At 54.2% G+C, this 10,966-nt stretch overlaps 1 protein-coding gene across 1 annotated transcript in view; it reads left to right on the top strand.

The window, feature by feature from the left end:
- LOC121274044 (neural cell adhesion molecule 1-like) overlaps window positions 1-10,966 on the top strand; it is a 44,782-nt gene that overhangs the window by 32,139 nt on the left and 1,677 nt on the right. Inside the window, exons 10-13 of the mRNA XM_041181181.1 lie at window positions 2,833-2,957; window positions 4,957-5,134; window positions 5,852-6,065; window positions 8,051-8,164. Coding sequence (XP_041037115.1) covers window positions 2,833-2,957; window positions 4,957-5,134; window positions 5,852-6,065; window positions 8,051-8,164 — 631 coding nt within the window. The remainder of the gene's footprint in view (window positions 1-2,832; window positions 2,958-4,956; window positions 5,135-5,851; window positions 6,066-8,050; window positions 8,165-10,966) is intronic.

Below are 10,966 nucleotides of genomic sequence, written 5' to 3'. Positions count from 1 at the left end.
GGCCAGTAATTCAGTTAACGGTCCGAATGGTTAAGGGCTCTCCTGGTGTTAATGGCATTGCCAGCAGCCTGTAGTAGCCCAAACCTCTGATTGTTATTTTCACACACAGCGAGTTGTTGTGATCTGGAAGGCGCTGCCTGAAAGGGCGGTGGAAGCAGATTCAATAGGAACTTTCATTGCGGGGTGGGGGGTGGGAATTGGATAAATACTCGAGGGGGAAAAATTTGCAGGTCTGTGGGGGGTGAGGGAGGGGGGAGAGCGGTCGGGTGGGGTGGGGATACTAATTGGACAGACCTTTCAAAGAGCCAGCACAGGCACGATGGGCCGAGTGGGACCCTCCCTACGCCGGATGCTGCTGTGCTCGAGAAGCCAGGCATCTCTGGCTGGGAGGGTGAACGTCGAGTGGGAGACGCCGTTGAGGGGCTGAGCTTTTTTATTTAACCGTGACATTTGGCTTGTGAGTTAACTGTTCCGTTGAAACTCTCTCCTCCATGAATCACCATCATCCTCCTCCAAAACACTCCAACCATTCTCCATGATCATGCGGGTTATTCATTTGTCTGGCCGTGACGTGAACTGCTTCATCGCCCAGGAGGTAAATCTTCATTTCACCGTCAATCAAACGCTCCTTTCATTGATTTCACATATCGCGTATTTCCCCAGCTCCTTTTCCACTGCCCCGGGACCATATCCCCCAAATCCCCCCCTACGGGGCCAACAAGGAACATTTTGTTTTTTAACCGAAGTGGGGGGGCGGAGGGCGGTCACCCTTCTTAAACCTGAGGAAACAGGGCAGCCGGTTTGCGCACAGCAAGATCCCGCCGCCGGCCGGCCATGCCGTGCGGAGAGAGCAAATCCTCCTCACAGCGATCTCTTCGCACTGCTTTTCTCTCACACGCGGCGAGTTGCTGCGCCCTAAAGGGCGGCAGAAGCAGGTTCAATAGGAACGTTCAAAAAAAGTGGGGTGTGGGGGGGGGGATTGGAGAAATACTTGAAGGGGGGAAAAATTTGCAGGTCTGTTGGTGGTGGGAGGGTGGGGAACGAGCGAGGGGGCGGGGTGGGGGGTTTAGTGAGACTAATTGGATAGACCTTTCAAAGAGCCGGCACAGGCGCGATGGGCTGAATGGCCTCCCCCTCAGCCCTCTGGGTTCTGATTATTTTAAATCTGTCCCCTCAGTGGTTGTAGTGATATGGAAATGCCTCAGACACAATCTTTGCATCTTGCTGTGTCCTATCGCCAGTCGGTTGAGGAATAATGCATCCCCATGAGCCCGAATAGTTTTTAATGGCGGAGAGATTGGCGTCAATCAAAGAAGTTTCGTGGTTTGGCGTGGTTTGTCTTTAATTTTAAAAAAAAAACTTCTTTATTAGCCAATGAATGGGAGGCAGGTAGGGATAGACAGAATTCGCAGTAAATAGAGTCCATTTAAACTGCACACATAACAGCCTACAGAGTCTCTTAAATCAGCATCAACTAGCTAGCTGTCTACAGAGTCTATTTAAATAGCATACAAAACAGTCTGCAGAGTCTATTAAGTCAGTATGAACTAGCAAGCAGTCTACAGTGTCTATTTAAATAATGCACAAAACAAACAGTCTGCAGAGGCTATTAAGTAAGCACCAACTAGCAAGCAGTCTACAGAGCCTATTAAATCAGCTCCAACTAGCAAGCCGTCTACAGAGTCTACTTAAATAGCGCACAAAAGCAAATGGTCTACAGAGTCCATTTAGACAGTGCACTATAACAGTCTACAGAGTCTATTTAAACAGTGCATGACAGCAAATAGTCTACAGAGTCTATTTGAACATCATTCTACAGCAAACAGCCTACAGAGTCTATTTAAACAGCGCACTACAACAAACAGTCTACAGAGTCTATTTAAACAGCATGTGACAACAGTCTACAGAGTCTATTTAAACAGCACGTGACAACAAACAGTCTACAGAGTCTATTTAAACAGCGCACTACAACAAAAAGTCTACAGAGTCTATTTAAACAGCACACGACAACAGTCTACAGAGTCTATTTAAACAGCATACAACAACAAACAGTCTACAGAGTCTATTTAAACAGCGCACTACAACAAACAGTCCACAGAGTCTATTTAAACAGTACACGACAACAAACAGTCTACACAGTCTATTTAAACAGCACACAACAACAAACAGTCTACAGAGTCTATTTAAACAGCGAACGACAACAAACGGTCTGCAGAGTCTATTTAAACATCACACAACAACAAACAGTCCACAGAGTCTATTTAAACAGTACACGACAACAAACAGTCTACACAGTCTATTTAAACAGCACATAACAACAAACAGTCTACAGAGTCTATTTAAACAGCGAATGACAACAAACGGTCTGCAGAGTCTATTTAAACAGCACACAACAACAAACAGTCTACAGAGTCTATTTAAACAGCACACGACAACAAACAGTCTACAGAGTCTATTTAAACAGCGCACTACAACAAACGGTCTACAGAGTCTATTTAATTAATGCACGGCAGCAAATAGTCCACCGAGTCTATTTAAACAAAGTGGGGCTGCTGCACAGGGCACCGGTAATAGAAGGGCTGAACGGGTTGGGGTATAAAACTGGTGACCGGCTTCCAACCCCCGTCAGCCGCTGACGGGATGAGGTGGGGTTAGAAAGTTGCAGCACACCCCCAACCCCCAACACCCCCAACCCCCCGCCAGCTCATCCCGCCATCCTTCTTGCAACTTGCCATTAATCATCATGTGCCCCGCACGCACCAAGCGGGGAATGTGGTTTTGGAATCGGCCGGTACGGAGGGGGTTTTGGTAACGTTCTCACTCCTCGTCCAGGAGAGCCGGACAGACCGAAGCTGAAAGCCCGGAACGACAGTGAGGGTAACACCTACCGCATCTACTTCGATGATCCCGAGAGCGATGGGAGCCCGGTCCTAAAGCACAACATTAAATACAAAGAGGTGAGTGTCAGGCATTTTCACAGGGTGAACGACCGGGAGGGGGAGGCAAACGTTGGCGCCAAGGTCGGTCAGGAAGGCTGATGGACACCCGCACCAATCCTGTCCCTGTCCGGCCTCCGACACTTTGCAAACTCGGGGTCCAGCTTCACCCCCAAGAGGAGGTTTCTGATCCCGCGGCTCCCGGCGTTTCTGAGACTGTTTATTCCCCCCCCACTACTGTCTCAGCCCGTCCGAGCATGAACCCCTCGCCCGCGCCCTCCTTACCTCCAGCCCCGACCGTCCCAGCGCGCTCGAGGCTGCCCACTCATCTTCGGCCCTCGCTAAACTTAAACTCATCCAAAAACCCTCTGCTGCCTTCCCCCCACCCCCATGCCCTAACTCACACCGGGTCCCGATCGCCCATCCCCACGGCTGTGGCAGACAGCTCCCCATCTTCATCTTAAAATTCTTTCGGAGACTCCTGGCCCAGAACGACTTCACTGAGACACACACCTCCCCAGCCCTACCCTATCTCTGTAACCTCCTCCAGCCCCTACACCCCTCCCTATCTCTGTAACCTCCTCCATCCCCTACAGCCCTCCCTATCTCTGTAACCTCCTCCAGCCCCTACACCCCTCCCTATCTCTGTAACCTCCTCCAGCCCCTACACCCCTCCCTATCTCTGTAACCTCCTCCATCCCCTACACCCCTCCCTATCTCTGTAACCTCCTCCAGCCCCTACACCCCTCCCTATCTCTGTAACCTCCTCCAGCCCCTACACCCCTCCCTATCTCTGTAACCTTCCTCCAGCCCCTACACCCCTCCCTATCTCTGTAACCTCCTCCATCCCCTACACCCCTCCCTATCTCTGTAACCTCCTCCAGCCCCTACACCCCTCCCTATCTCTGTAACCTCCTCCAGCCCCTACACCCCTCCCTATCTCTGTAACTTCCTCCAGCCCCTACACCCCTCCCTATCTCTGTAACCTCCTCCATCCCCTACAACCCTCCCTATCTCTGTAACCTCCTCCAGCCGCTACACCCCTCCCTATCTCTGTAACCTCCTCCAGCCCCTACAACACTCCCTATCTCTGTAACCTCCTCCAGCCCCTACACCCCTCCCTATCACTGTAACCTCCTCCAGCTCCTACACCCCTCCCTATCTCTGTAACCCCCTCCAGCTCCTACACTCCTCCCTATCTCTATAACCTCCTCCAGCCCCTGCACCCCTCCCTATCTCTGTAACCTCCTCCAGCCCCTACACCCCTCCCTATCTCTGTAACCTCCTCCAGCCCCTACAACCCTCCCTATCTCTGTAACCCCCTCCAGTCCCTGCACCCCTCCCTATCTCTGTAACCTCCTCCAGCCCCTACACCCCTCCCTATCTCTGTAACCCCCTCCAGCCCCTACACCCCTCCATATCTCTGTAACCTCCTCCAGCCCCTACACCCCTCCCTATCTCTGTAACCCCCTCCAGCCCCTACAACACTCCCTATCTCTGTAACCTCCTCCAGCCACTACACCCCTCCCTATCTCTGTAACCCCCTCCAGCCCCTACACCCCTCCCTATCTCTGTAACCTCCTCCAGTCTCCACATCCCTCCCAATCTCTGTAACCTCCTTCAGCCCCTACAACACTCCCTATCTCTGTAACCTCCTTCAGTCACTACAACCCTTTGTTTGATGGGGACAGTGTAGAGGGAGGTTTACTCTGTATCTAACCCCGTGCTGTACCTGTCCTGGGAGTGTTTGATGGGGACAGTGTACAGGGAGCTTTACTCTATATCTAACCCCGTGCTGTACCTGTCCTGGGAGTGTTTGATGGGGACAGTGTACAGGGAGCTTTACTCTATATCTAACCCCGTGCTGTACCTGTCCTGGGAATGTTTGATGGGGACAGTGTACAGGGAGCTTTACTCTATATCTAACCCCGTGCTGTACCTGTCCTGGGAATCAGTGGTAAGTGTATGATGCAAACAGAGGTCAGTGTTATTGAGCTGTGACCGCTCCTATCCTCCCCAGGAACATTCTGTGGAGTGGATCAGTGACAGTGTGAACGGGACAGATTCCTATCTGCTGGAGAATCTAACATGGGCGACCCATTACTTTGTGCAAGTGGAAGCTGAGAACCAAATGGGGCCGTCCCAGCCAACATTTCTAAACTTCACCACTCCTGAACAGCCACTTCCTGCAACTTCGGGTGAGTCAGCTCAGCAGACACTGTCAGGTCTCCGTCACCCACTCAGGTTGATGAATTTCTGTTAGGTTGGGGGGATTAAGGGTTACGGGACCAAGGTGGGTGGAAGGAATTAAGAGAGAGATCAGCTGCGATCTGATTGAATGGGGGAACAGGCTCGAGGGGGCTGAATGGCCTCCTCCTGTTCCTGTGTAACAGGCTCGAGGGGGCTGAATGGGCCTCCTCCTGTTCCTGTGTAACAGGCTCGAGGGGCTGAATGGCCTCCTCCTGTTCCTGTGTAACAGGCTCGAGGGGGCTGAATGGGCCTCCTCCTGTTCCTGTGTAACAGGCTCGAGGGGCTGAATGGCCTCCTCCTGTTCCTGTGTAACAGGCTCGAGGGGGCTGAATGGGCCTCCTCCTGTTCCTGTGTAACAGGCTCGAGGGGGCTGAATGGGCCTCCTCCTGTTCCTGTGTAACAGGCTCGAGGGGGCTGAATGGGCCTCCTCCTGTTCCTGTGTAACAGGCTCGAGGGGGCTGAATGGCCTCCTCCTGTTCCTGTGTAACAGGCTCGAGGGGGCTGAATGGGCCTCCTCCTGTTCCTGTGTAACAGGCTCGAAGGGGCTGAATGGGCCTCCCCCTGTTCCTGTGTAACAGGCTTGAGGGGGGCTGAATGAGCCTCTTCCTGTTCCCTGTCTCTTGGATCCTAGGTTTTCTTCTAATGAGGTTTCTCCTGATTTTCAGCAAATTTGGCGACTGGACAGAAAGCCAAGATTGGCATGGGTGGCATTGTCGGGATCATCATGATGATTTTCCTGGTGCTGTTGTTGGCTGTGGATGTTACCTGCTACTACACCAGGAGGTGTGGCATCCTCATGTGCATCGCTGTCAATGTTCTGGGAAAGCAGGAACCAGCAGTAAAGAGACTGGAACAGGAAATGGGAGTGACTGTCGTCAGGTGAGCTACAAGGGGAACCTGCGTCTTGGCATGAGATCTCGGGGAGCGATCGAGGGCCCACGCAGTCAGTCTGGCATTTATCCCGGTCAGTAGGTTAAACTCACTCGCCTGCCCCTAACTCAGGTCATCGTGCGCTGGATTCCCCATCCCAGAGACACAAGCACTAGACAAAGTGAGAGTTCTCCGTGCTGGTACGGAGGGAGTGCCGCACTGTCGGAGGGTCTGTACTGAGGGAGTGCCGCACTGTGGGAGGGTCAGTACTGAGGGAGGGCTGCACTGTGGGAGGCGTCAGTGCTGAGGGAGTGCCGCACTGTCGGAGAGTCAGTACTGAGGGAGTGCCGCACTGTCGGATGGTCAGTACTGAGGGAGTGCCGCACTGTCGGAGGGTCAGTACTGAGGGTGTGCCGCACTGTTGGAGGTCAGTACTGAGGGAGTGCCGCACTGTGGGAGGGTCAGTACTGAGGGAGTGCTGCACTGTCGGAGGGTCAGTACTGAGGGAGTGCCGCACTGTCGGAGAGTCAGTACAGAGGGAGTGCTGCACTGTCGGAAGGTCAGTACTGAGGGAGTGCTGCACTGTCGGAAGGTCAGTACTGAGGGAGTGCTGCACTGTCAGAGAGTCAGTACTGAGGGAGTGCTGCACTGTCGGAGGGTCAGTACTGAGGGAGCGCCGCACTGTCAGAGAGTCAGTTCAGAGGGAGTGCCGCACTGTCGGAGAGTCAGTACTGAGGGAGTGCCGCACTGTCGGATGGTCAGTACTGAGGGAGTGCCGCACTGTCGGATGGTCAGTACTGAGGGAGTGCCGCACTGTCGGATAGTCAGTACTGAGGGAGTGCCGCACTGTGGGAGGGTCAGTACTGAGGGTGTGCCGCACTGTGGGAGGGTCAGTACTGAGGGAGTGCCGCACTGTAGGAGGGTCAGTACTGAGGGAGTGCCGCACTGTCGGAGAGTCAGTACAGAGGGAGTGCTGCACTGTCGGAGGGTCAGTACTGAGGGAGTGCCGCACTGTGGGAGGGTCAGTACTGAGGGTGTGCCGCACTGTGGGAGGGTCAGTACTGAGGGAGTGCTGCACTGTCGGAGGGTCAGTGCTGAGGGAGTGCTGTACTGTGGGAGGGTCAGTACTGAGGGAGTGCTGCACTGTCGGAGGGTCAGTACTGAGGGAGTGCCGCACTGTCAGAGGGTCAGTACTGAGGGAGTGCTGCACTGTCGGAGGGTCAGTACTGAGGGTGTGCCGCACTGTGGGAGGGTCAGTACTGAGGGAGTGCTGCACTGTCGGAGGGTCAGTACTGAGGGAGTGCTGCACTGTCGGAAGGTCAGTACTGAGGGAGTGCTGCACTGTCGGAGGGTCAGTACTGAGGGAGTGCCGCACTGTGGGAGGGTCAGTACTGAGGGTGTGCCGCACTGTGGGAGGGTCAGTACTGAGGGAGTGCTGCAATGTCGGAGGTCCATCTTTCAGATGAGACATTGAACCGAGGCCCTGTCTCCCCTCTCGGGCGGGTGTGAAAGATCCCACGGCCACTATTGGGAAAGAGAGCCGGGTGGGTTGGGCGGGGGGTGGGGGGGGGGGTAGTTCTCCCCTGTGTCCCTGGGACCAATATTTATCCCTCAACCAACGTCACTAAAACACAGGCGATCTGGGTCATTATCACGTTGCTGTGTGTGGGAGCTTGCTGTGCGCAAATTGGCTGCTGCGCTTCCTACATTACAACAGTGACCTGACTGGCAACAAAAAAAAAGGTCCCTGATTGGCTGTGAAGTTCTGTGGGACATCCTGAATGGAAGCTGTACCACCCCCCCCTTCCCAACCCCCGCACCCACCCCCCCACCCCGTATCCCCCGCTCTGGACGGTTAGTAATGGCTGCGCTCGGTCAGTGAGGTGGGAGTGCGCCAGGGGAAGCGGCTGTCAGCGCGGTGAACGGCACGCTGTGCTGTGGTCATGTCCGGGTGTTGAGACTCCCTCTCTCTCTCTTCCTTCCACGTGGTGCAGTGCTGAGCCTAAAGGAAACCTCTGCGAGATCCACACGGGAGGCCCGCTTCAAAAATACAACAAGGCCAAACACGCGGGAACCTCCAACGACAAAATGCCGCTCACCAAGTCCGAGTAGGTTTGACCTTTCTGCCCCCCACCCACCTCCCCCCACCCCCCACCCTCTCCATGCTGTCTCTCTCGCTGCACTCTCCGCACCTCCTGAAAACACCATCCGAGCTCAGGTCGCTGCTCCCTCCATTCCAACAAACACCCCCTCCGATAAATTCCTGCCCCTTTGGCGTTTCTGCTCTTGCCCTTCGAGGACTCACCTGGCACATCAGCAGGCCATTCTTCCCATCGTGCCTGTGCTGGCTCTTTGACAGATCTATCCAATTAGTCCCCTCTCTCTCCCCCCTCCACCCCCTGCTCGTCCCTCCCACAGACCTGCAAATTTTTCCCCTTCGAGTATTTCTCCAATTCCCCCCCTTTTTTTGAAAGTTCCTATTGAATCTGCTTCCACCGCCCTTTCAGGCAGCGCCTTCCAGATCACAGCAACTCGCTGTGTCAAAAAATAATCCTCCTCATCTCCCCCCCACCTCTGGTCCTCTTCCCCGATTCTCTCCAATCTGTGTCCCTCTGGTTACCGACCCTCCTGCCACTGGGAACACTTTCTCCTCATCGACTCTATCCAAAACCCCTTCCTGATTTTGAACGCCTCGATTCAATCTCCCCCTTAACCTTCTCCGCTCCGAGGGAGAACGGTCCCAGCTTCTCCCAGTCCCTCCACACGGACTGAAGTCGCCTCTTCCCCTGGGAACCGTCCCAGTAAATCTCCTCCGCACCCGGTCTTGACATCCCTGTTAAAGTGTTTGCTGCCTTCTCTCTGTCTCTCTCTCTCTCTGGTCTCTCTCTGGGTACCAGGCCCTAAGTGGGGCTGTTGGGGACCCTGGACTTCCATCGGGTGGGTCCATGGTTCAGTTGCAATGGCTGGTCGCTGGCTCATGCTGTGTGACTGACCAGGACACCTTCCCTCTCTAACCGCCTCCCATCCAGCCTTCTGGAAGGATTTACAGGCTGATCCTCAACCTGTTTGGTCACCTTATGAAGGCACCTCCCATGGTGGTCAAGCCCTGAGGTGGGTCTTGACCCTGGAGTTCCTGAGCCAGCGGCAGGGCGCTCACCGATGCGCCACAGGAGCTCCCTCCTTAACCCCGCCTTACCCAACAAATAGGTCTCAATCTCAGTTCTGAAATTTTCCAATTGACCCCTCCCAGTCTCGACAGCTTTTTCTGGGGGAGGGAGTTCCAGATTTCCACCCCCACACCCCCCCTCAATCTTCGTGTGAGGAAGTGCTTCCTGACATCACCCCCTGACCGGCCTGGCTCCAATTTTAAGGTTCCGCCCCCTTGCTGTGGATCCCCTCCACACCCCCACCCTCACCAGTGGGGCGGGGGGAAGTAGTTTCTCTCTAGCGACCCCATCGAGTCCGTGAATCGTCTTAAACACCCCCCCTCTATTTGATCACCCCTTTATCTTCGAGACTCGGTGTGGGGTGGGGGGGGGGGGGTGGACACAAGTCTGTGCAACCTGCCCTCGGGATTGGAAGGTCCTGACTCAGTTGGAATCTCACTCGGCCACTCAGGACGGATATGGGAATGATGGGAAACAAAAACTGTTGTCACCCCTTGAGTTTTGAGTTTGGAATGGTCGCTCGCAGCTCCCCCCCCCCGCTAAACTCTCGCTAAACTCTGACCGTCTCATTCCTAATTTCCTAATCCGTGTGTTAGCGTGTGCAGAAGTAACCTGTCTGACGATTCTCTATCTCACCCTGCTTTTGTCTTTACAAGCACATATCAGAACTGAGGGGTTATAACCATTGGGAAAGTCTGAACAGGCTGGGGCACTTTTCTCGAGAAAAGAGAAGGCTGAGGTTAGACCTGATCGAGGGCTTTAAAGTGACGAAAGGGTTTCGGTGGGGTAGACCTAGAGAAGATGTTTCCACTTGTCGGAGTGAGACCAGAACTAGGGGGAACTATCAATATGAGATCGTCACTAATAAACCCAATGGGGGAATTCAGGAGAAACTTCTTTACCCAGAGAGTGGGGAGAATGTGGGACTCACTCCCACAGGGAGTGGTCGAGGTGAATAGTGTCGATGTGTTTAAGGGGGAAGCTGGATAAACACACGAGGGCGAAAGGAATAGAAGGATATGGTGACTCCCCCCAAATCCTGTCCACCATCTACAAGGCACAAGTCAGGAGTGTGATGGGACACTCCCCACTTGCCTGGGTGAGTGCAGCTCCCACAACACTCAAGAAGCTCGACACCATCCAGGACAAAGCAGCCCCGCTTGATCAGCACCCCATCCACAAACATTCACTCCCTCCACCACCGACACACAGTAGCAGCAGTGTGTGTACCATCTACAAGATGCACTGCAGCAACTCACCAAGGCTCCTTCGACAGCACCTTCCAAACCCACGACCTCTACCATCTAGAAGGACAAGGGCAGCAGACACATGGGGAACACCCGCACCTGGAAGTTCCCCTCCCAAGCCCCTCACCATCCTGACTTGGAAATATATCGGCCGTTCCTTCACTGTCACTGGGTCAAAATCCTGGAACTCCCTCCCTAACAGCGCTGTGGGTGTACCTACACCACATGGACAAAATCCTGGAACTCCCTCCCTAACAGCGCTGTGGGTGTACCTACACCACATGGACAAAATCCTGGAACTCCCTCCCTAACAGCGCTGTGGGTGTACCTACACCACATGGACAAAATCCTGGAACTCCCTCCCTAACAGCGCTGTGGGTGTACCTACACCACATGGACAAAATCCTGGAACTCCCTCCCTAACAGCGCTGTGGGTGTACCTACACCACAGGGACAAAATCCTGGAACTCCCTCCCTAACAGCACTGTGGGTGTAC

This window comes from Carcharodon carcharias (genome assembly GCF_017639515.1).
Source record: "Carcharodon carcharias isolate sCarCar2 chromosome 29 unlocalized genomic scaffold, sCarCar2.pri SUPER_29_unloc_2, whole genome shotgun sequence".
Lineage (NCBI taxonomy): Eukaryota > Metazoa > Chordata > Chondrichthyes > Lamniformes > Lamnidae > Carcharodon > Carcharodon carcharias.
This window is presented reverse-complemented; position numbering and strand designations above follow the sequence as displayed.